The 26,226-nt window shown below is 54.4% G+C and overlaps 1 protein-coding gene across 4 annotated transcripts in view; it reads right to left on the minus strand.

The window, feature by feature from the left end:
• The window catches only part of TRAPPC9 (trafficking protein particle complex subunit 9), a 564,887-nt gene that overhangs the window by 495,997 nt on the left and 42,664 nt on the right, over positions 1-26,226 (minus strand). For all 4 annotated transcript variants that reach the window (XM_070075538.2, XM_089335766.1, XM_089335765.1 and 1 more), the window contains one exon: positions 16,047-16,172. In XM_070075538.2, the coding sequence (XP_069931639.2) occupies positions 16,047-16,172 (126 nt within the window). The remainder of the gene's footprint in view (positions 1-16,046; positions 16,173-26,226) is intronic.

Raw genomic sequence — 26,226 nt, forward strand, 5'->3', positions numbered from 1 at the left:
CACCATGGCTCTCCTGACCCTCCCCCTACACACACTGATCAGAAGAGGCAGGTCTGTCCCCAGACACAGACAGGGCGTGGGTGCCACGGCGAGGAGGCTCCGCCCCGAGCTCACCCCGAGCTCACCCCGAGGCCCTGGCACACGGCAGTGCAGACAGCACTGAGAAGGCTTCTTTCCTCCGAACTCTGCAGGCTGCAGGGATACCCCAGGAGAGTGGCCACGTCAGCATGGGGGCAGGGTCTTGCCCCACGGCCCCTGTGGGCCTCTGTCATCCTGAGTCTTCATGGATCCACTCAGGACACAGCGTCCGGTTCCCAGCACAGCTTCCGACTAGACCCTGCCTGGACCCCTGGCTGTCTGTCCTTCCGGGACCATCCACAGTTTCTGTGCCTTCTTGCGTTGTGGAGGAGGTTTGGTTCTGTCTTTGATGTGTGTTCCTCTATTTCTCGCTGTCACTGAACAGGCTTTCTTGGGGCATCGAGGCTTTCCACCGGGTCTGCATCCCGCAGAGCTGGGGCAGGTTCATCCCGCAGGTGCGAGCAGGAGCACCTTGCCCAGCCAGGCGGGGCGTTCTCCGGCTTCCTGAGGCTCACTCACTGCAGAACCCCTGCCTTCTGTGCCTGGGCCCGTGAGGACTTCCCCAGACTTTGCTGACGATGAACTGCGTGTTTCAAAAGGTGGGAGGCACCCGGGGACCTCTCACCCAGCATCCTCAAGGAACCTGAGCTTCCCAGCCCCTACTGCCCAAGCAGAAGCCAGTGGGTAGTTTCCAGACTTAATGCATTGTTGCAAATGCTCTTCTTTCTTTTCTTTTCTAACTACTAACAGACTATGCTTCCTTTAATTGGAAAATTAAAAAGTTGGCAGCCACAGGGTGCTCACCTGGCTTCCCCTGCCCCACACGGCAGGCGCCTCTCCTGCAACGTCAGGGCATCCCTCTTCCTTCTGTGCTGGTGACCCCTGGCCCTTGGGAGGGGACGCTGGTGCAGGGTGGTGTCGGGATGGAGTTCTCGGGTGGACAAGTGCTGGAAGGTTCCACCCCACCCTCTTCTGTCATCACTCCTCCCCTGACAGAGTTACTATCAGCACCAGATCTTCACAAGATCCCTTGTGCATTTAAAGAAAGAAATATGAAGATAAATCCCTTGCCCCTATATATTGTTGGTTTTATAAATAATTCTTTATTAGAATTAAATTTGAATAAGCATCAAAAAATCGTTGAGGTCCCCTCCCCCGACTGGAACAGAGCCTGGCAGGGGTTTACAAGACCAAGAAAGGCTGAAGCAGGGAAATGAGGAGATACTCAACAACGCAAACATGACCCGGAGGGGGACACACGGTGTAAACCGTGCTCAAGGTGTGGAGGGCCACCAGCCAGCGTGCACCCACCCTGCACGGGAGGGAGACACACCAACTGCTCTGATGTCCCGCGTTCACAGGCGGGAACACAAGGCACAACAGCAAAACCCCCCAAACTGATCTCCAGGCTTAATGCAACCCCCATGAGAATCCAAGTCGGCTTCCTTGGTGAGAGGGAAGAGCTCATCTTCAGACTCCCCTGGGTTAGACTGCAGGTGTTTAGGGTTCAAGAAGAAGAAGAGGCGACTGTTAAAGCAGAGAAGACTATTTTAGCGGGGACAGAATGGGGGTGGGGATAAAGCAGGAGTGGAGGTCGAGCCTGCGGGACAGGGGCAGGGGTCTGACGCCAGGCTTCACTCCCTGTGAGCAGCAGGCACGGCCCCTTCTTAAGCAGTGTGCTGGGGGAGGTGCAGAGCATGAGAGACCCCGACAAGGTGGGTGGGGCGTGTGAAGTTCACAGCATGTCATCTTAGCAGCCGGGAATGTCCCAGGCGCCCACTAGCCGTCAGAGTCACTGTCTGCACCCGGTTTCACTGGCCTGGGGCTTCAGGCCCAGTGTCTCACAACCTGCTAGTCCAGGAGCAGAACAGTCTCGCAAGAGGAGGACACGCGCTCCTCAGACCCCAACTTTAGACAAGGCAACGGCGACCACAGCAGAACGCAGACCCGGGGATACAGTGAAGACTTAGGAACCCGTCTCACTCTTCCAGCCAACCTGTTCTCCACAGGGTGGTCAAGACCAGCCAGTGGGGACACAGGAGCCTTCTCAACACAGAGCAGGGACCTCCATGTGCAGAAGAAGCGTGGTGGAGACTCCCTCGCACAAGAAAGCGCTGACTTGGAGCCAGTGTGTAGCCTAGTGGTTACGATGCCCACATCCCATGTCCAGAGTACCTGGGTTTGATTCCCACCTCCAACTCCGTGTCCAGCTTCCTGTCAGTGCACACCCTGGGAGGCAGCAGGTGATGGTTCTAGTAACGGGGACCCTGCCACCCACACGGGAGACCTGGATCCGAGTTCCCAACTCCTAGCTCTGGCCCTGGCCCAGCAGTGGCCATTGGAGGCATTTAGGGAAGGAACCAGTAGATGAGAGAGCTCTCTGTCTCTCCCCAGCCACTGAAATAAATATTTTCAAAACTAAGCTTATAAAATTCCTAGAATAAAACACAGCAAATCTTTTTTTTTTTTTTTTTTTTTTTTTTTTTTTTTTTTTTTTTTTTTTTTTTTGACAGGCAGAGTGGACAGTGAGAGAGAGAGACAGAGAGAAAGGTCTTCCTTTGCCGTTGGTTCACCCTCCAATGGCCGCCGCGGCCGGCGCGCTGCGGCCGGCGCACCGTGCTGATCCGATGGCAGGAGCCAGGAGCCAGGTGCTTCTCCTGGTCTCCCATGGGGTGCAGGGCCCAAGCACCTGGGCCATCCTCCACTGCACTCCCTGGCCACAGCAGAGAGCTGGCCTGGAAGAGGGGCAACTGGGACAGAATCCGGCGCCCCAACCGGGACTAGAACCCGGTGTGCCGGCGCCGCTAGGTGGAGGATTAGCCTAGTGAGCCGCGGCGCCAGCCCACAGCAAATCTTTTTGACCTTAGGTTAGTGATGACCTCTTACGTGGAACACCAAAAGCACACGTGACAACACACAGAAAAGGTAAATCAGAATCCCTCAGTTACAAACTTGCATCATCCCGCAAAAGACAGCATCAAGAATGTGAAACAACACCACCAGAGCAGGAGGAAAATTTTCCAGCCACACACCTGATTAGAGACCAGTATCCAGAACATTCAGTAAACTTTTTTTTTTTTGACAGGCAGAGTGGACAGTGAAAGAGAGAGAGACAGAGAGAAAGGTCTTCCTTTGCCGTTGGTTCACCCTCCAATGGCCACCGTGGCCAGCACACCGTGCTGATCCAAAACCAGGAGCCAGGCGCTTTTCCTGGACTCCCATGCAGGTGTAGGGCCCAAGCACTTGGGCCATCCTCCACTGCACTCCCGGGCCATAGCAGAGAGCTGGCCTGGAAGAGGGGCAACCGGGACAGAATCTGGCGCCCCGACCGGGACTAGAACCCGGTGTGCCGGCGCCGCTAGGCGGAGGATTAGCCTGTTGAGCCGCGGCGCCGGCCCCAGTAAACTCTTACAACTGAACACAAAAACAAAAGAAAACCCAATCTTAGACTTGGCCAAGGATTCGAAGGGCTTCACGAGTGGCCAGGAGCAGCCTCCTTGCCTGCAGGGAAATTCAGGTCGAATCCACAGTGAGATGTCTGTCACTCACACACCACCCCCCAGGAGTGAGACGTCTGTCGCTCACACACCACCCCCCAGGCCGTCACCGCAGGGTGGACCCAGAGACGTTGGGACGCTCATGCACTTCCCCGCAGCCACGGAGGCCGGGGACACAGCGTGTCAGTTCCTATGGCCCACAGAGTCGTCCTATGGCCCAGCAGCTCTGCTGCCACGCATGCTCCCAAAAGAAGTAAAACGTGTACTCCCACAAAAACTTACCCATGGATGCTCACTGCAGCAGTGTCCACGCTAGCCAAACACGGCAAATCCCCACCCCCACAGCGAGCAGCGTCTGCCCGCAGACCCACATCCAACACCGACACACTTTATGCGGAGCGAGGAAGCCACACACAGAGGGACGAACCCCGCTGTTTTAGGTCCAGGGACGCACATGTTCACTCCACGCCTCTCCCAAGTCTTCCGAAGGTGTGATGCCTCGCCAAATGTGAAACAGTATAGACACAAAAAAATAAAGATAGTGCCTTGTGGGAGAGCTCTCAGGACTGAGTGCAGAAGAGGGGGACCCCCTGGTGCCAAGCCCAGCACTCCCGCTTGGTGGTCACTGGCACCACTGAGCTCGAGGGGCAGTGCTCACCACGTGGGGGCAGCCAGCACAGGGCAGGCATGGCAGGACGTGGCTACGAAGACGCTGCAGAACTTGTACTCGCTACCAAACCCATCGCCTCCATCCGCAGCTCAGCTCTCACCTCCCAGGTACGTGGCTCAGAACTGCCGGGAGCAGGGAGTCTGAAACGCTGTCCACCCACGTGTTTGCATTCTGCCTCCTTCCTTTGTTTTTGTTAAGACTTATTTATGTGAAAGTCAACTATGGGGGGCACAAAGTCAGCTATGGGAGGGGTCGGGGGAGACAGAGAGAGACAAAGATCTTCCATCCACTGGTTCACTTCCCGATGGCCTCAATGGCCAGAACTGGGCCAGACCAAAGCCAGGAACCAGGAACTTCTTCCAGGTCTTCCTTATGGCCGCAGGGGCCAGAGCACTTGGGCCACCTCTGCTGCTTTCCCAGGCACGTTAGCAGGGAACCAGACTGGACATCGAGAAGTTGGGCCTTGACCCAGCACCCACGTGGGATGCTGGTGCTGCAGGTGATGGCTTTGCCTGCTACGCCACAGCAACATTCTTAAAAAAAGGACCTGAAGTCATTTTTTAAACACACAATTTAAGAACAAAAGCAACAAAAAGCCAAAAACCTGAGTGAAGAGAAGAGAAACGAGTGAAACCAGGGAAGCTCAAAGCACAAAGATGCACAGAAGGAAGCAGGAGCGGCTAAAGGTGACGGACGCGCTCCAGGGTCCCTCACCGCGAACCCAGAAACAGCACCACGGCGCACACCAGGGCTCCCAGGGCTCCACAAGTCCCCTGGGACACCCTGGAGCAACATTCCCACCACAGCCTTCCCAGCCCCTCCCACACTCCGAATCACGGGCGCAGCCATGGGGCTCCTGCTCCAGGGTCCAGCTCTGTCCTTGCTCTCAGGCCCCTCCCTCCTCTACCACTTCACTGGGCTACAAATGAGATCTAAAAGCCCAGCGTAAAGACTCGATGTGGGGGCCAGTGCTGGGACACACAAGTAAAGCCACCGCTTGCAGTGCCAGCATCCCACATGGGTGTGGGTTCGAATCTCGGCTGCTCCACTTCTGATGCAGCTCTCTGCTATGGCTCCTGACTGCTCCACTTCCCAATCAGCTCTCTGCTATGGCCTGAGAAAGCAATAGAAGATGGCCCAAGTCCTTGGGCCCCTGCAACTGTGCGGGAGACCCAGAAGAAGCTCCTGGCTCCTGGCTTCAGATCAGCTAAGCTCTGACCATTGCAGTCATTTAGGAAGTGAACCAGCGGATGGAAGACACCCCACCCCCGGCTCTACTTCACTCTGTAACTCTATCTTTCAAATAAATAAAATAAATATTAAAAAAAAAAAAAAAGATCAGTCTAGGGACTGGTGCTGCGGCGTAGTGGGTAAAGCCGCCACTTGCAGTGCTGCTATCCTATATGGGCATCGGTTCGAGTCCCAGATGCTCCACTTCTTTTTTTATATATACAGATTTATTTGTTTATTTGAAAGTCAGAGTTACATACAGAGACACAGAGAGAAGGAAAGGCGGAGAGAGGCCGGCGCCGCGGCTCAATAGGCTAATCCTCCGCCTAGCGGCGCCGGCACACCGGGTTCTAGTCCCAGTCGGGGCCCCGGATTCTGTCCCGGTTGCCCCTCTTCCAGGCCAGCTCTCTGCTGTGGCCAGGGAGTGCAGTGGAGGATGGCCCAGGTGCTTGGGCCCTGCACCCCATGGGAGACCAGGAAAAGCACCCGGCTCCTGGCTCCTGCCATCGGATCAGCGCGGTGCGCCGGCTGCAGCGCGCCGGCCGCGGCAGCCATTGGAGGGTGAACCAACGGCAAAGGAAGACCTTTCTCTCTGTCTCTCTCTCTCTCACTGTCCACTCTGCCTGTCAAAAAAAATAAAAAATAAAAATAAAAAATAAAAAAAAAAAAAAAAAGGCGGAGAGAGAGAGAAATGTCTTCTATCTGCTGGCTCACTCCCCAGTGGCTGCAACGGGCCAGAGCTGAGCTGATCCAAAGCCAGGAGCCAGCAGCCTCCTCCAGATCCCCTACGCGGGTACAGGGGCCCAAAGACCCAGGCCATCTTCCACTGCTTTCCCAGGCCATAGCAGAGAGCTGGATCGGAAGTGGAGCAGCCAGGACTTGAACCGGTGCCCACAGGATGCCAGCACTGCAGGCAGCGGCCTCACCCGCCAGCCACAGCTCCAACTCTGCTCCAGCTCTCTGCTATGGCCTGGGAAAGCAGTGGAAGATGCCCAGGTCCTTGGGCCCCTGCACCCACGTGGGAGACCTGGAGGAAACTCCTGGGTCCTGGCTTCGGATTGGCTCAGCTCCAGCCATCACGGCCAATTGAGGAGTGAACCAGCGTATGGAAAACCCCTCTCCCTCCTTTCTTCCCCGCCCCTTCCCTCCCTCTCTCTCTCTCTGCCTCTCCTCTCTCTGTGTAACTCTTTCAAATAAATATATAAATCTTAAAAAAAAAAAAAAAAAAAGACTGGGTGTGGGCCAGGGGCATGGCACAGTGGCTGAGATGCTGCTTGGGAGGTCTGTATCCCAGACCTGGTGCCTGGACATCCCAGTCCATTCTCTGCTCCCCATTCCAGCTTCCTGCTAATGAGCACCCTGAGAGGTAGCAGGTGAAGGCTCAAGCACATGGGTTCCTGCCACCCCCCTGGGTGACCCGGGTGGGTTCCCCACTCCTGGCTTCAGCCTGGCCCAGTCCTGGCTGCAGGCATTTGGGGAGGGAACCAGCAGGTACCTTTCTCTCTTTTCTCTTCCTCCCTCCTTTCCAAGTAAGATGAAAATAAGTAAGTTAAATTGTCACAGATTCCAAATGCCTCATCTGCAGCCCAGGGTTCCAGGGCCACCGCCTGCCACGTCCCTGCAGCCAGGACTTCCCATTCAGCAGAGGTCTCCTCATGGCCCCTTCCACACAAGGGGCAGGCACACCTCATCTCTCATTCTCCATGGATTTCTCAGTTCCCTCCGCCTTTCTCCTTCTCCTGCAAGGAGCCTGGAGTGTCTGTGAGAACAAGTCCCCCTAAGCTGTGTCTGCCAGCCGCGAGCCTGGTTCAGCCTCACCGAGGCTGCCCACCCCAGCCCGCCCTGTTCACTTCCCGATTCCGCCCGCCCCTCATTTCTGAGCGTCAATGGACACAAAGTCCTGAGGTGGCAAGGATTACGTGTGCATCCACCCAGCTTCTGCAGGGTCACCTTGGCAACAGCTTCATTAGAGTCGCATCAAAAACCCTAAAGAGACCATTCTTAATCTGAATGGGGCGGCCTGCAGACAGCATGAATGGCCTTAGTCAGAGAATTAACAAGGAACAAACAGGCTGCAGCCCAGAACAGCATCGTGGGCAACAGGCTCTGACCGGCTCCGAGCCCTCCCTGGGCACTGGGGTGTGGAAGGCCAGGGGAGCAGCTGCAGCGCCCCTCGGTCCCAGGGTGCTTGCACGTCTGGTGAGGTCAGGCTTCCAAACCATCCCTCACTGCATCTCCTCCTACCAATCAAGAGCACCACCTCAGCCCTTGGAGCCGTTGGAGAAAGGTGTATGACACAGTACACAGGGGGGACCTCACGGTCCCAGCAGCAGCGTCCTCCCTGCCCGCGATGTCCTCACTTCTCACCCAGTGCGGCAAGGAGGGCCGGTGTCCGCAGCGCGCCCAGCTACACGCCTGCAACGAGCCAGCCGCTTAGCCGCTACTCATCCTGCGTCCCCGCTGAACTGGTGACCATGGAGGGACAGATCCTGCCTGTCAGCCCCAACCAGACAATCGCCCAGACCTGCAGAACCAAGCATGCACGCGTCCTCTACAGAATCAATCAAACTTGCAGTCACTCATTTTCACATGTATCTGTTCAGCGCCCAGGTCTCACCCCACAGCGTAGCACCTAGCTTGCCTGGAGCCTGACGCAAGTTCGGGCCCAGGCTGACAGCGTGACCCAGCGTCCCGTGCCCACCCCAGGATGGCTGGCTGGAGCAGGAAGGCAAATGAGGAGCCTGCTGTGGCCCTCCGCCTCTGAAACTTGGCCTGATTCTGCCCAGGCAACATCACTTCCCTGAACCTGAGGCTCCTCCTCTGCAGCCAGGAGTCCCTGCACTTGGAACTCAGAGTGTTAGGGGCTTTAGGACGTCACCCAAGTCACAACCTAGCAAGTGTGTGAATGGGACGCAGCAAAGAGCGGGGAGCTGCCCTGGTTCCTCGGGCCCACAGCTCGGACCAGCAAGGCAGGCACACCCGTCCAGCACTTCACCTGCGCCCCCTCGCCATCACTGTAGCCACGTGGCTAGCGCCATATATGCATTCTTATGCCACTGACGACTCAGGATGACTCCAAGAAGGAGTGAATGGCTCCTTCCCACTTCTCAAGACTTTTTTTTAAAGATTCATTCTTTATTTGAAAGTCAGAGTTACACAGAGAAAGAAGGAGAGGCAGAGAGAGAGAGAGAGAGAAAGGTCTTCCATCCACTGGTTCACTCCCCAAGTGGCTGCAACGGGCAGAGCTGCGCCGATCCGAAGCCAGGGGCCAGGGGCTTCTGGGTCTCCCACGCGGGTGCAGAGGCCCAAGGACTTCGGACATCTTCCACTGCTTTCCCAGGCCACAGCAGAGAGCTGGATCGTGAGCAAATCAGCCGGGTCTTGAACCCATGCCCATATGGGATGCTGGCACTGCAGGTGGTGGCTTTACCCACTACGTCACAGTGCCGGCCCCTCAAGACCTGGTCTGGGCGCCAAAGGCTGAGCCTCAGCACTAACCTAGAAAAGCTCCACATGCACTGCCAGACTCACGGACGGCAAACCGACGGCAAAACCAAACATCACCTGCCACTGGTCAGTGCCACACACCGGCCTCAGCCACTCTGCTGAACCGCCAAGGGAAAGGCCACTGAGGCCGAGCCCCGCCCGCAGACAGGAGGGAGCCTGCGCTGATTTTGGGAGTGAAGAGACCCTCCCTCCCCCACGAGTCCACATGCGGGACACTGATGGGTCTTCACATCAGCACAGGGAGTCTCGAAGCAGAAGGGACCTGCAGGGGCTGGTGCAGCGGCAAAGTAGGTTAATCCTCTGCCTGCAGCGCCAGCATCCCATGTGGACGCTGGTTCTGGTCCTGGCTGCTCCACTTCCAGTCCAGATCTCTGCTATGGCCTGAGAAAGCAGTGGAAGATGGCCCAAGTCTCTGGGCCCCTGCACCCACATGGGAGACCCAGAAGAAGCTCCTGGCTCCTGGCTTCAGATCGGCGCAGCTCCAGTCGTTGCAGCCATTTGGGGAGTGAACCAACAGAAGGAAGACCTCTCTCTCTGTCTCTCCCTCTCACTGTCTGTAACTCTACCTCTCAAATAAAATAAATAAAATCTTAAAAAGGGCGGGGGGGGGGGGGTCTGCGGCAGCCACCTCTCGGCCCCCTCACAGTTTCCATGTTAGCCAGAACCATTCCCAGGCACGGGTGCAATTCATCCGATCTACAGCAGAGCCCGCCTGAGCAAGAACCAAAGCTTGTTCTAACTCAGAACACACGACAGCCCTTCTCATTTATTGCTGTTATAAAATCCCACCAGAACTCATTATCTTGCTGCCTGCTCGTCTGGCAAACAAACATGGAGATGACTCAACTACAGCTAAGAATCGCACCGAGGAAAACCCAGAAGGCCCAGTCCCCACCTTTGCAGGGGAGAGGGGTCCGTGGGGCTACCTGTGGGCCTCTGCTGCCCTCTAGTGCTCTGCGGAAGACAGCACCTCCCCCACCACTGCCAGGGCGGAGCAGAGCTGAGCAGCAAATGTGCATCTACACAATCACCTGTGAAACAGCGTCCCAAAAAGCCAGCATGCCAATTTCCCCAGACACCCCCAGCGGCAAAGGGCAAGCGAGTGTTCCCAGGGGATCCTGGGGACAATCTCTGCAGCAGGTCCCGGGCCCCCACCGCCTGCCTCCCCAGCACGCACTCTCCCTTCCACAGCCTTGCGCCTTCTGAGGGTCTGTGTGAAAAGCAGAATCCAGGCTCTGCTGTCACAAAATGTGTCCCTAAGCCTTCCAATCGGATACTGACAACACTGGCCCACGCAGGGTCGCGTCACAGGGCAGGCACCTGCACGGAGGGACCCATCTCAACCCAGCTGACTGCCCTGGGGCTCAGCTGTGTCAGCTCACGCGTGGAAGTGGGAAGAGGGACAGGCACCGGCAGATCCTGCTCAAGCTCTGCTGACACACACAGCCAGCTCAGCCGACGGCGTCTCCACTGTGGAGAGACTCCCCAGCTTGAAAGTCAGGTTCTCTTGCCTGACAAGGCCCGAAATTCATTACCTTTATGCATGAGCCACCCAGGATCTGACCTCAGATGGCCTTAGAAACATCCCCCTTGGGGCTGGCACTGTGGAATAGAGGGTAAAAAAGCCACCTGCAGTGCCAGCATCTCATATGGGCACCAGTTCAAGTCCCAGCTGCTGCACTTCCAATCCAGCTCTCTGCTATGGCCTGAGAAAGCAGAAGATGGCCCAAGTCCTTGGGCCCCTGTACCCATGTGGCAGACCCACAGGAGGCTCAGGGCTCCAGATTGGCACAGCTCTAGCTGTGGCAGCCATTTGGGGAGTGAACCAGAGGATGGAAGACCTCTCTCTCTCTCTTTCTGCTTCTCTCTGCCTCTCCTTCTCTGTGTAACTCTGACTTTCAAAGAAGGAAGGAAGGGGGGGAGGAGAGAGGGAGGGGGAGGGGGCAAGGGAGGAAGATCTCCCACAGTTCTCCGCAAACAAAACCACAGCTGCTGGCCACCGACTTGACCTAGTCCCCTCTAAGCCTCACACCTCCGCAGTCTCTGCTGCATCTCTAACCTCCATCAGCACGCACCCCGCCAGCACCGCGTGTAACAGCACCATCAGCACGCACCGCGCTGGGACCACGTGTGTACACAGCACCATCAGCACGCACCCCGCCAGCACCGCATGTGTGTGCAGCACCATCAGCACGCACCGCGCCAGGACCGCGTGTAACAGCACCATCAGCACACACCGCGCCAGGACCGCATGTGTGCGCAGCACAATCAGCACGCACCGCGCTGGGACCACGTGTGTACGCAGCACCATCAGCACGCACCGCGCCAGGACCGCATGTGTGTGCAGCACCATCAGCACGCACCGCGCCAGGACCGCATGTGTGTGCAGCACCATCAGCATGCACCACGCCAGGACCGCATGTGTGTGCACAGCACCATCAGCACGCACCGCGCCAGGACCGAGTGTGTACACAGCACCATCAGCACGCACCCCGCCAGCACCGCGTGTAACAGCACCATCAGCACGCACCGCGCTGGGACCACGTGTGTACGCAGCACCATCAGCACGCACCGCGCCAGGACCGAGTGTGTACACAGCACCATCAGCACGCACCCCGCCAGCACCGCGTGTAACAGCACCATCAGCACGCACCGCGCTGGGACCACGTGTGTACGCAGCACCATCAGCACGCACCGCGCCAGGACCGAGTGTGTACACAGCACCATCAGCACGCACCGCACCGGGACCACATGTATACGCTGCACCATCAGCACGCACCGCGCTGGGACCACGTGTATACACAGCACCATCAGCACACACCGCACCAGGACCGCGTGTGTACACAGCACCATCAGCACACACCGCACCAGGACCGCGTGTATACGCAGCACCATCAGCATGCACCGCACCAGGACCGCGTGTGTGCGCAGCACCATCAGCACACACCGCGCCAGGACCACGTGTGTACACAGCACCATCAGCACACACCGCGCCAGGACCACGTGTATACGCAGCACCATCAGCACGCACCGCACCAGGACCACATGTATACGCAGCACCAGCAGCACGCACCGCACCAGGACCACATGTATACGCAGCACCAGCAGCACGCACCGCACCGGGACCACATGTATACGCAGCACCAGCAGCACGCACCGCGCCGGGACCACATGTATACGCAGCACCATCAGCACACACCGCGCCGGGACCACATGTATACGCAGCACCAGCAGCACGCACCGCGCCGGGACCACATGTATACGCAGCACCATCAGCACGCACCGCACCAGGACCACATGTATACCCAGCACCATCAGCACGCACCGCACCAGGACCACATGTATACGCAGCACCATCAGCACGCACCGCACCAGGACCACATGTATACGCAGCACCATCAGCACACACCGCGCCAGGACCACGTGTATACGCAGCACCATCAGCACGCACCGCACCAGGACTACATGTATACGCAGCACCATCAGCACGCACCGCACCGGGACCACATGTATACGCAGCACCAGCAGCACGCACCGCGCCGGGACCACATGTATACGCAGCACCAGCAGCACGCACCGCGCCGGGACCACATGTATACGCAGCACCATCAGCACGCACCGCGCCGGGACCACATGTATACGCAGCACCATCAGCACGCACCGCACCGGGACCACATGTATACGCAGCACCAGCAGCACGCACCGCACCGGGACCGCATGTATACCCAGCACCAGCAGCACGCACCGCGCCGGGACCGCGTGTGTACACAGCACCAGCAGCACGCACCGTGCCAGGACCGCGTGTGTACACAGCACCATCAGCACACACCGCGCCAGGACCGCGTGTGTACACAGCACCATCAGCACACACCGCACCAGGACCGAGTGTATACGCAGCACCATCAGCACGCACCGCGCCGGGACCACATGTATACGCAGCACCATCAGCACGCACCGCGCCGGGACCTCGTGTATACCCAGCACCAGCAGCACACACCGCGCCAGGACCGCGTGTATACGCAGCACCATCAGCACACACCGCGCCGGGACCGCATGTGTACACAGCACCATCAGCACACACCGCACCGGGACCTCGTGTATACCCAGCACCATCAGCACACACCGCACCGGGACCGCATGTGTACACAGCACCATCAGCACACACCGCGCCGGGACCACGTGTATACCCAGCACCATCAGCACACACCGCACCGGGACCGCGTGTATACCCAGCACCATCAGCACACACCGCGCCGGGACCGCATGTGTACACAGCACCATCAGCACACACCGCGCCGGGACCACGTGTATACCCAGCACCATCAGCACACACCGCACCAGGACCGCATGTGTACACAGCACCATCAGCACACACCGCGCCGGGACCACGTGTATACCCAGCACCATCAGCACACACCGCACCGGGACCGCATGTGTACACAGCACCATCAGCACACACCGCGCCGGGACCACGTGTATACCCAGCACCATCAGCACACACCGCACCGGGACCGCGTGTATACCCAGCACCATCAGCACACACCGCGCCGGGACCGAGTGTGTACACAGCACCATCAGCACACACCGCGCCGGGACCGCGTGTATACGCAGCACCATCAGCACGCACCGCGCCGGGACCACATGTATACGCAGCACCATCAGCACACACCGCACCAGGACCTCGTGTATACCCAGCACCAGCAGCACGCACCACGCCAGGACCACGTGTATACCCAGCACCAGCAGCACGCACAGGGCCGGGAACGCGTGTGTGCGCAGCACACCAGTCTTGGGGACATCAGCCTCGGGGGCAGGGTTCTTACCACCCCTTTAAGTCCACAGCCTGGCGTGGCGCCGAGCCCTTAGTAGGGCTGCAGGAAAGTCAGGCTAACAGAGCGCAGATGCAGGCTCCCGCCCGCCCAGCACCAGCAGAGGTGGCAGAAGCCGTCTCGTTGGGCAGTTTCCAACAGAACGGAAGCTCCTACTTTGAAGGGCCAGGTGCTCGCTTTTCCTACCCAGCTGCACTGGAAACGTCGCCCGGATGACACCACGCACCTGTGACTCTGGCACACCTGATGGCTTCGGTCTGTGTGACTCATTCCGTTAGGCAAGCGTCGTGTGAGGCTTTTGTTGGGTTTGTTCCCACTGGGCATCTTGCCTTCATTGCAGTTTTGTCTCTCCCGTTGGCACTAGGCTGACCGTAGCCACCTCACAATCGCTTCAGCAGCCTTGCCCCAGTCCCTATCCCCAGACACGCACTGGGACGAGGAGGAACAGAGGAGGAACAGAGGCGTGTGGGGCTGCAAGCCTCGCCCAAGCCGAACTCCGGCCGTCTGCCTCTGGAGTCCTTGTGCTCCACTCTGACGCTGAAGCAGCCCCCTCTTACGGCGCCAAGCCATCGGCATCGAAACAGCTGAGATGCAGTTAACTCTGCACTTTTGCTTCCACGCCAGTTCTGGAGTCCCTGCCACCAATCCAGCACCCGTCACAGGCGTCTTCCCGTCAGTCACAGGGGTTTCACGTCTCTCCCCTCTCCTCCATCAGAGGCCCCGGCCCGCCTATCGCAGGGCATTCTCATCATCAGCCCCCGTGCCCGGCCCCTGCAGCCTGCCCTGCTCAGGACCCGGCCTGGGCGTGGCTCAGCCAGTGCCGAGCAGGCCCGGGCCTTACTCCTCCCGACCTCTCACGTGTCTGCCACGGATCTGTCCTGCAGCCCGGAGACTTTTCCGTGACAGTGCCACCCTCCGTGGACGCAATCAGTGCTGCTCTCCTCGTCCCCAGGTTCACCTCCCGTGCCCAGCTCCACGGGAATCTGACCACATCAAATCCACTGCTCCTAGAACAGCTCCCAACCCTCACCCGGCCAGGAAACCCCCTGCTCAGACTCACCCCTCCCTGCCCTCCCTCCTCCCCTCCGGCTCCCACGCCCACCCCATCCTCCTGCCTTGTCCCCACTCTCTCTCCACCTGGCCACCTCCAGGGCATCCTCCAGGCCCAGCTCCCAGTGCACGGCCTCAGGGACGGTCCCTGCCCCCATACCTGTGCCTCACTAGGGTAGCTCCCTTCTCCACTTCCTCCTTGGCCCCTGTGCCTTCACTGACCCCACTGGTGACGTGTGCCCCACCCAGGACACCCTCAGCTCAGGAGCACAGGATCTGCCAACGTCCCCCCAGCTCCCAGCACCACAGTCCCCCCACTATCGGCTGCTCAGCCACCGGGACAGCAGTCCCATCCTGATCCTGGGCCCTTAAAGAGGCAGCTTAGACCACTAAAGGTCTAAAATCCTTCCAAGGCTAGCAATTTAGGGAACTTGCTTTATCTTACAGCTAAATACTTTAACAGAGTTTGTTTTATAGAACCTCTATTCAGATTCCAATTGACTAATGTGTGTTGAGTGACACTGTGTGAACAGAGCCATACGGGGCAGTGCTGTGGCATAGCAGGTTAGGCTACCACCTGTGACACCAGTATCCCATACGGATACTACTTTGTGATCTAGCTGCTCCACTTCTAATCCAGTTCCCTCCTTAAGGCCTGAGAAAGCAGCAGAGGATGGCCCAGGTGCTTGGGCCCCTGTACTCATGTGGGAGACCTGGAAGAAGCTCCTGGCTTCAACCTGGCCCTGGCCTGGCCATTGCAGCCATTTGGGGAGTAAACCAACAGATGGAAGACCCCTCTTTTTGTGTCCTTCCCTCTCTACGTAACTCTGCATTTCAAATAAATAAATAGATCAAGAAAGGAAGGAAAGAAAATGAAGAGAAAGAAAGGAGTCCCATAAAGTACTTCGACAAACTTCATGTCAGGGACGCTCAGAAATCCAGACAGGGCTACAAATGGCACAGGCTTCACAAGGTTTCAAACCTGAAAAAGTCACTGGTCTAATCAAAAAAGAATTCTGAATCTTGGAAGTAAAATACCATAAAGAAAACAAAGACGTAAAGCATACCAGTAACCACGTGAATTAGCCAACGGCACGCACCATGCCACTCCGAACCCCAGCCCAGTGGCATCCGCTGAACACCCAGCTCCACGGGACTTCCGCCCTCACGGCGGCCGCCACTCACCTGCCGGAGGTTGATGTAGACTGCGTTCTGCAGGAACTCCGAGGCCTCCATGCTCCGCTTCTGAATGGCAAGGACGCGCACAGCTTTGACACACGCCTCCAGCTCGATCACCCCGGCGTTCTTGTACTGCGGGGTACGAGGGAGACCTTCGGTCAGTAAGGGGAGCAAAGCAGCTTCCGTCCCATCAGCACGGCTGTGTCCTCCGCCCCACACAGGGTTTCCGACAGCCAGCCCCACCAAAGGGCTGAGAGTTGGGTTTTGAGAAAGTCTACCCACTCTGGGGACAAAGGAGTTGGCAGGACCGTGTGAGCCCGGGACTGCGTGCTGAAACGACACCACATCTCAAAACACTGCCAGTGGTCACTGGGCTATCGCTGCCACCCATCGCCTCTTGGACTCGGAAACTCATCAAGATCTCACACCCGGAGCTCCAACACAGCCAGCGCGCGTTCAGAGAGGCTGGCTGCCTGCATGCGTGTTCTCTCTCCGATCGTTCCATCTCGGAGGCACTTGTTCCTGCTTCCTGGGTGCTGTGCCAGTTCCTGAGACAGGCGCTGGGCACAGCAGGTAGGTCCTCATTTGGGATGCCCGCATCTCCTAGGAAATCCTCTCTGTTCTGATTCCAGCTTCCTGCTAATGCACACCCCGGGAGGCAGCAGGTGATGGCTCAAGTACTTGGGTCCTTGACACCCACACGGGAGACCCACAGCCAGGCCCAGCCCTGGCTGTTGCAGGCATTTGGGGAGTGAACCAGTGCATAAAAGATCTCTCCCTGTCCCTCCCTCAATCTCTCTGCCTCTCAAATCAAATGAAAATAAATAAATAAAAATTTAGGAAAGCAGCACACTTGAAATGTAAAGGGCTTTGTGGAACTCCATTTAACTACTCAATGAACTACATTATCTCTCAAAACCCACTCCTGGGGTCAAGGAGTGTTTCCTCCCTCGTTATTCCAGCTGGGATGATGTTTAGTTGATGCAACTGAAAAAAAATTGAAGAAAAGGTTCACAGAGATTTAAAACGTGAACCAGTGGGTTCCAAGATGGCGGAGTAGCAACAGGGTGGCCTGCTCTAGGCTTAAGTGAAATTCAGAGAAGTGGAGAAAGAGCAGTCTCGGGCAAAGCTGCAGGGAACTGCCGTGTGGGGTCCTGCGAAACAGCAGACAGGGCCTGACCTGTGTGGGAGGTGCAGACACCCAGCAACGAGCAAGAAAGCATCAGAGGACCCAGCGGCTTGGAACCAAAAAAGCACCTGCCCTGGCAAGGTGAGGTCAGACTGCACGGGCCCAGCCGCGGCTGGAGGCAGAGCCTAGCGGACTGCACCGTTTCTGAGTCCAGCCCAGATCTCTCAGGGCAGCGGAGCGACTGATCACCCAGGGTCGGGGTGGGGGAGGTGGCGGAGTGGCACATCTCTCTCCCCTTCTCCCCCCACAACAGCAATCTGCGGCCAGCTGCGGGAGGGCTGGAGCCGTTTCTGGACACAAGCGGTTAGCAGCTGCGCCAGCTCTCACACATGCACCCAGCAACCATCGGGGACACTCTCCACCCAGTCAGCAGGGCAACCACAGCAGATCAAGAGCAACTGACGAGGACGGTCTCCACCCCACCAGCTGCACCCACCTGGCAGCGGGTGGGGAGGGGCAGCCCTCCCTGCGGAAGGAGCACCGCCCAGCTCAAGTGTGACGCGACCGGGGCTGCGCCTGGTGGATACTGTCTGTGCCTGCCATGAAGAGACTGTACCAGACGGAAAAACCCACACTCCCCACCAACCCTGAGTCCGGCTGGGAGGATCGGGCTCGAGCCAGAGGGGCGGGACACACACGGCAGTGGTCTCCCTATGGACAGGACAGGCTAGCGGGGCAGAGTGGTCCCTCTTGCACTCCTTGACTGTGAGAGCCCTGGGTGCCGAGACTGGCTGTGTGAGAGGAGACAGGCTATAGCTGAGTTCTGGGCATCACAGAGGGCTGCTGCACACTCTCAGAGCTCCCTGGTTGCCTAGAGCAGCTCACAGCACAGGGAACCACACTCATAGGGAGGACTGTGCATATCATATGTGCAGTTCAAATGGCTATGCGGATGAGTGCTGAACACACTGGAGTAACACCTAGGCATTCCTCAGCTCGGAGGACAGGAGGTGAGGGGGTGGTCACTCCAACAGAGGTGACCATTCCTCTCCACTCTGTTAACCACAGGAGAGCTATTACGCTCAACTTGGGTGTTACCCTGGATACTCGCCCCACCCTGGAGCACTGACCAGAGCTCCCTGGCCATACCCACCACACACCTCTTGGTATTCACTGAAAGTCCAGACATTCCATTAAGCCACAGAGGCATAGCTCAAAGATAAAAGCCATTAGAGGAAAAAAAAATTATACAAATACCAAAAAATAAATGCAGAAATCTGAGAAACAAAAATAAGGGAGACACCATGACCCCCGCTCCCAAAAGAACACAAGAACACTTCAATATTAGAATATGAAGATGAGGAGACTGAGGAAATGCTGGAAACAGGATGTGAAAAATTAGTCCTGGGATTACTCACAAGCAATCAGAAGCAAATCCACTAACTAAAGAAAACTATACACGAATGAAAATTTCTCCCACGAAATTGAGATTTTAAAAAGAAATCAAAATGAAATATTAGAAATGAAGAATTCAGTAGATCAAATAAAAAATGCAGTGGAAAGCTTAACAACAGACTTGGTGAGGCAGAAAAAATAATAACCAAGCTAGAAGACAAATCTCTGAAAATCAGTCAGAACAAAAAAAAAAAACCAGGAAGAAATCAGAAAACTTAAAAACAGTGTTGGACTATCAAACCACCCAACATATGGGTCCTTAGGAGTTCCTGCAGGTGGAAAGAGAGAAGGAACTTGATGGCCTATTTAGAGAAACAATTACAGACAATCTAATTTAGAGAAAGAAAGGGACATCCAAGTACAGGAAGCACACAGAACGGCTAATAGACATGACCAGAAAAGATCTTCACCATGACCCATTGTAGTCAAACTCTCCAGGTTAAAACAAAGAAAAGATTCTAAAATGTGCATGAGAGAAATGCCATATTACTTTCAGAGAATCTCCAATTAGACCCACAAACTTCTGGCCAGACTCACTGACTCCCCATCAGAAATCCTTCAGGCTAGGAGAGAACAGAGAGACACAGTCCAAGTCTTAGGAGAATAAAAACTGTCAATCCAGAATACTGTGCCCTACAAAGCTCTCATTTATGAATGAAGGTGAAATAAAGACCTTCCACAACAAACATAAATCGAAAGAATTTATCACCACTCATCCAGCTTTACAAAAGATGCTAAAGGATGTGCTACATACAGAAATACAGAAAGAAAGCCATCATTGTGAAAGGATGTGAAGGCAGAAAATCTCCCAGTAAAAGTGCAAAAGAAATCCAAAGTAAACGATCAGAATATTCATGGGAAAATGGCAGGGCCAAGTAGTTACTTATCAATAGTTACCCTGAACGTAAATGACCTCAACTCGCCAGTTAAAAGATACAGATTGGGGGCCGGCAATGTGGTGTAGTGGGTAAAGCCACCGCCTGCAGTGCCGGCATCCCATATGGGTGCTGGGTCAAGTCCCAGCTGCTCCACTTCCAATCCAGCTCTCTGCTGTGGCCTGGGAAAGCAGCAGAAGATGATCCAAGTCCTTGGGCCCCTGCACCCATGTGGAAGAAGCTTCTGGCTTCAGATTGGCTCAGCTCCAGCTGTTACAGCCATCTGAGGAGTAAACCAGTAGATGGAAGGCCTCTCCCCCCTCCCCCTCTGCCTCTCTGTAGCTCTGTCTTTCAAATAAATAAGTAAATCTTTAAAAAGATACAGACTGGCAAAATGGATTAAAAACAAGACCTATCCATTAGCTGCCTACAAGAAACACACATCACCAACAAAGACACACGTAGACTGAAAGTGAAAGGACAGAAAAAGATATTCCATGCTAATGAAAAGCAAAAAAGAGCAGTTGTAGCCATCCTAATATCAGACAAAACAGTCTTTAAGACAAAAACTGTTAAGAGACAGAATAGTGAGGGAGCTAACCGCTCTAGTCTAGAGGAAGGTGGTTTTCAGAAGTAGAAGGACTACCGCCTAAGGGAAGATCAGGAGGAAAATGGCAGAGGAACTCCACGCAAACTGTAGGGACGTTGTAGACCTGCATGGAGGGTGTGGATGTGCACAACTCAACACCCCAGCAGCCAAGCCTCAGCGCCAGCTTTGGAGAGTGATGAGACCAGACCGCAGCCCAAGCCACTAGAGATAGAGCTGCAGGAAGAACCTGGCAGGAGTCCAGCCCTGTGGGGACAGTGTACCTGCCAACCTAGAGGTGAAAAAAAGGGGCACATTGCTCTCTCTGAGACCACCCTGTCCTGGCATCCTGTAACAAATGGAAAGAGGACAGACACCACTTTTTTTTTTTTTTTTTACCATTTTGGATATATTTAACAGCTGTGCCAACTCACGTCTACACGCCCAGCAACCAGCCAAGAAGAGACACCTGAGTCTGGCTGGGAGAACTGATAGGGGACTGGGTGCTCCTGACTGTGGGAGCCTTGTGTGCCAGGACTGTGAGAACACTGGCTACATGGGAGGGTGCAGGGTGTGGCTGGGTCTGTGTGCACTCACTGTGGTGGCTCCACATGCTCAGGGCTCCCTGATTCCCTGGTGAGGATCATTGCTCCAGGATCTGCGTTCACACCAAGGACTGCATGGATCCTTTGTGTGGTTCTTGAAGCAGCATGGATGAATACTGTTCTCACTAGGGCTAGCACCCAGGTAGTACTCTCACAGAGCAGAACAAACATCCCCTCCCATTAAAAAAAAAAAAAAAAAAAAAAAAAAAACCACAGATTTACCAAGCCGAACCTGAGTTTTACCTTGGACACTCCCTTTACCCTGGAGCACTGAACACTGAACAGAGTCACTGGTCACACCCACCACAAACCTCTGGGTATTCACTGAAAAAGCAGACACCCCACTAAGCCACAGAGGCATAGTCCAAAGATAAAAAACATCACATGAAAAGAAAAAAAAAAGAAAACAAAAAAGAAGCCAACAAGTATCTCCACAAATGCCTAATAATACACACAGCAATGCAAGAAACAAGAATAAGGAAGACAACATGACACCCCCAAAAGAACACAACACTTCAATACTAGATCATGAAGATGAAGATATTGAAGAAATGCCAGAAAGGGGATTCAAAAAATTTATTGTAGGATTACTCAGAAGTAATCAGAAGCAAATCCACGAACTAATGAAATCTGTACACGACATGAAAGAAAATTTCTCCCATTAAATTGAGATCTTAAAGAGAAATCAAGACAAAATATTAAAAATGAAGAATTCAATAGAACAAATAAAAAGATGCAGTGGAAGGCCTTAACAACAGACTCGGTGAAACAGAAGAAAGAATATCCAAGTTAGAAGACAAATTGCTGATTTTTCAAAAGATGAAATTCAAATGGCCAACAGACACATGAAAAAGTACTCAGAATTGCTACCTTATCAGGGCAATGCAAATCAAAACCACAAGGAGGTTCCACCTCACCCCGTGTTAGAATGGCTCTCATACAGAAATCAACAAACAGCAAATGCTGGTGAGGATGTGGGAGAAGGAACCCTAATCTGCTGTTGGTGGGAATGTAAACAGGTGCAGCCACTGTGGAAGACAGAATGGAGACACCTCAGAAAGCTGAATATAGACCTAACAAATGACCCAGCCATCCCACTCCTGGGAATTTACCCAAAGGAAATGAAATCAGCGTATGAAAGAGTGATCTGTACCCCTGTGTTCATCTCAGCTCAATTTACAATAGCTACTAAGACATGGAACCCAGATATCCATCAACTAGATACTGGATAAAGAAATTACAGTGTATATATACACTATGGGATACCATACAGAGGTGAAAAAAATGAAATCCTGTCATTTGCAACAAAATGTATACAACGAAAACCATTATACTTTGTGAATAAGCCAGTCACAAAGAGACAAATACGATATGGTCTCTCTGATTTGTGGATCTAATAGAGTACCTAAAAGGTAATCTAAAGTAGCCAAACTGACACCTTGAGATGCAATGATTTTGAACAGCCCTTGTCTTCACTATGGAGGAACAATGTTTTTCTTGTTGTTTTTGTTCTTTTTTTTTTTCTTTTTTCTTCATACTACTCACTGAACTCTCTACTTAGTGTAGGGTTAATGTTATGAGTATAAGATTAACTGAGAATTGATCTTTGTAAAAAATAAGAATGGGAGAGGGAGAGGGAGAGGGAGGAAGAAGAAGGGTAGGAGTATGGGTGGGAGGGAGGTGGGGGCCAGGGGAGATTCACCATGGTCCCAAATTTGTATATATTAAATGCATAAAGTTTGTATTCCTTAAATAAAATATTTTGAAAAGTGAATCAGCAGATTAAAGGAAAAAAGGGGTCATAGATGTGAAGTGCAAGAGCACTACCAGTCCCGAGAACCTGAGGTTGCACGGAGGGAACACACAAGTGCTCTTTCACGGAGTCAACAGGGCATGGAAATCGATGCACTTCACCAACAAGCTAGGCTAAGACCTGCTCTGGGCTGGGCCGGCGCAGCTGCTGGTGAGAACACAGACTGCCTGCTTGCCAGTCACCAAGAGGCTGAGTTACAATCGGCCGCTTCTCCCACCAACAGCCAGTAAAAGTGGGACGAGGACCTCGGAGCTGCTGTGCTGGGTTGGGCATGGCTTCACCTCTGCCTGCTTTCCACGTGTGTAACGTGACGTGGTCTGTGACATGGTGCACGTGTTGCACCATAGAGAGCCGGGAACAGAAGCTTATCCTCACCTAAACACCCACACTGAAGCCAGAAACCCAAATTGTGTATCATTCAACATAACAACAAAAAAACTAACAGAGGGACTTGTTCCACTGAAATAAATCACCACTTTCCCTTCAAAATTCAAAACAGTTTCTACTGAAGTGAAAGCCAGCCTGAGCTTTTTTCCATGTATTTTTCCATGTATTTTCCATGTATTTTTGGTGAAATTTACATATTTTAAATGATATTTCAGAGAGGTGTCACATGGAGTTGTAAAAATTACTCACAGCATCGTGTCTGTCACAGTGGGAAGTGGTACAGAACCAGTGAGGATGAGGAAAAGGGACGTTCCCGAAGAAGCCGTGGTCTTCTCAGCCACTGTGCTTTAATGCAGGCCCTGGCAAGCAAGGGCTGCGGCTCATCCCCACTTTCACAGCCAAGGTCCCAGGACAGCACCCAGCAATCAGCACTTCAAGACCAACGAGGGAACTGTCACATTCACTTCTCTTTTTTTAAAGATTTTATTCATTTATTTGAGAGGTAAAGTTACAGACAGTGAGAGGGAGAGACAGAGAGAGAGGTCCCTTCTCCACTGGTTCACTCCCCAGATGGCCGCAACAGCTGAAGCTGCGTCAATCCAAAGCCAGGAGCTTCTTCCAGGTCTCCCACAGGTGCAGGGGCCCAAGGAACTGGGCCATCCTCCACTGCTTTCCCAGGCCACAGCAGAGAGCTGGACTGGAAGAGGGGCAGCCGGGACTAGAACCGGCACCCATATGGGATGCCGATGCCACAGGCGGAGGATTAACCTACTGCACCATGGCACTGGCCCCTCACATTCACTTCTAAAATGAAAACCCCACAGTCAATCATCTTTCTGATGATCTTACAATCACAGTGGCCCTTCCACGCCACTGTCATGTCACCTGGGAACCAGGGAATATTAACACCTAGGTTCCTGTCCAAACCCTCCACTGTGCTAATGTGACCCAGACATCTAGCCCCCACTTCAGTCTCCTCACACCACAGGGAGGCAGGCACAGGGCTGTGCACTGCCTGAGGTTCCTTGCCGAAATACAACGATCAGGGCCTGCCCTGTGGCGTGGCAGGTAAAGCCACCGCCTGCGACACCAGCATCCCACATGGGTGCTGGCTGCTCTACTTCTGCTCCAGCTCCCAGTTAATGCACCTGGGAAAGCAGCGGAAGAGGCCCTGCCACTGACATGAGAGACCTGGACGAAGCTCCTGGATAGGGCCTGGCCCTGCCCTGGCTGTTGCAGCCATCAGGGGAGTGAATCAGCAGATGGAAGATCTGTGTCTTTCTGTCACTGAATGTGTGTGTGTGTGTGTCTGAAACTCTTTCTTTTTTTTTATTTTTATTTTTTATTTTTTGACAGGCAGAGTGGACAGTGAGAAAGAGACAGAGAGAAAGGTCTTCCCTTTGCCATTGGTTCACCCTCCAATGGCCGCCGCAGCTGGCGCGCTGCGGCCAGCGCGCCACGCTGATCCAATGGCAGGAGCCAGGTACTTATCCTGGTCTCCCATGGGGTGCAGGGCCCAAGGACTTGGGCCATCCTCCACTGCACTCCCTGGCCACAGCAGAGAGCTGGCCTGGAAGAGGGGCAACCGGGACAGAATCCGGTGCCCAGACCAGGACTAGAACCCGGTGTGCCGGCGCCGCAAGGCGGAGGATCAGCCTAGTGAGCCGCGGCGCTGGCCCTGAAACTCTTTCAAATAAACAAGTAAATCTTTTAAAATAAAAATAAAAAACATGATGACACCAGCGCATTATCAGAACGGCTACTCCCCCAATCCTCTCTTCTAAGAGGATTTCCTTGGCCAAAAATCATTAAGCCAGGAAAAGTCTGCCCAAGATTTCGTTATCATTCTCTGATTGAAAACCAAAGGCAGGGCTCCACCCTCATCCAGTGGGGGCCACTGGGTATGGCATTCACACACAGAAAAGTACAACAGTTAGGGGCAGCACTGTGGCAAAGTGGATTAAGCAGTCCCCTACCATGCCAGTACCCAACATGAGAGTAGGTTCAAGTCCCGGCTGCTCCACTTCTGATACAACTTGCTGTTAATAGTCTGGGAAAGCAGTGGAAAATGGCCCAAGTGCTCGAGCCCCTGCCAGCCCCATGGGATGCAGAAGAAGCTCCTGGCTTCAATCTGGCCCAGCCCTGGCCATTGCAGCCATTTGGGGAATGAATCAGCAGATGTAAGACCTATCTGTGTGTGTGTGTGTGTGTGTGTGTAAATTTGCTTCTCAAATAAATCTTTTTAGAGAAAAAGGAAAAGGAGAAAAACACAAGGGTTCTCTGAAACGCATAGTTGTGTTACATCACTGGCATCTCATGGTGATAACCAACTTAACAACAACTTCAGGGGCAGGCGTTTGACCTAGTGGTTAAGACTCCTGCCTCCCAGGGACGGCACTGTGGTCCGGGTCCCGGCTGCTCCACTTCCTATCCAGCTCCCTGCTAATGCACCTGGGAAAGCAGCGGAAGACAGCACAGTGCTTGGGCCCTTGTTCCCACATGGGAGACCCAGATGAGGTTCCTGGTTCTTGGCTTCAGCCTGGCCCAGCTCTGGCCATTGCAGCCAGCTGAGGAGTGAACCAGTGGATGGAAGACCTCTCTCTCTCTCTCTCTCTCTCTCTCTCTCTCTGTGTGTGTGTGTGTGTGTGTGTGTAATCTTCCTTGCAAATAAATAATAAAACTTAAAAACAAAAAGAAAGAATTATAACCCTAGAAAATCGTCCCCTCTTCCACACAAGGCCACTTCTAGAGCTGCTCTCCTGAAACCGAATAGTTGGAAAGAATCATATCTGGGGACACTTCTCAGAGCACTGTCCCAACGTGGGGAGGGAACCAAGGGACACTTCTCAGAGCACTGTCCCAACGTGGGGAGGAAACCAGGGGACACTTCTCAGAGCACTGTCCCAACGTGGGGAGGGAACCAGGGGACACTTCTCTCAGAGCACTGTCCCAACGTGGGGAGGGAACCAGGGGACACTTCTCAGAGCACTGTCCCAACGTGGGGAGGGAACCAAGGGACACTTCTCAGAGCACTGTCCCAACGTGGGGAGGAAACCAGGGGACACTTCTCAGAGCACTGTCCCAACGTGGGGAGGAAACCAGGGGACACTTCTCAGAGCACTGTCCCAACGTGGGGAGGAAACCAGGGGACACTTCTCAGAGCACTGTCCCAACGTGGGGAGGAAACCAAAGGCAAAGCATATTCCTTAAGAGAGGACTGGTTACACGAATAATTCTACGTCCTTTCATTCACTACTGAGGGGGAATCTGGAGAACAGAGTGTGAACAGCCTGTGGTCAGTGTGAACTGTGTGAACAGCCTACGGTCAGTGTGAAC

Source organism: Oryctolagus cuniculus, chromosome 6, assembly GCF_051225735.1.
Source record: "Oryctolagus cuniculus isolate XC-2025 breed Fujian yellow rabbit chromosome 6, ASM5122573v1, whole genome shotgun sequence".
Taxonomy (NCBI): Eukaryota; Metazoa; Chordata; class Mammalia; order Lagomorpha; family Leporidae; genus Oryctolagus; species Oryctolagus cuniculus.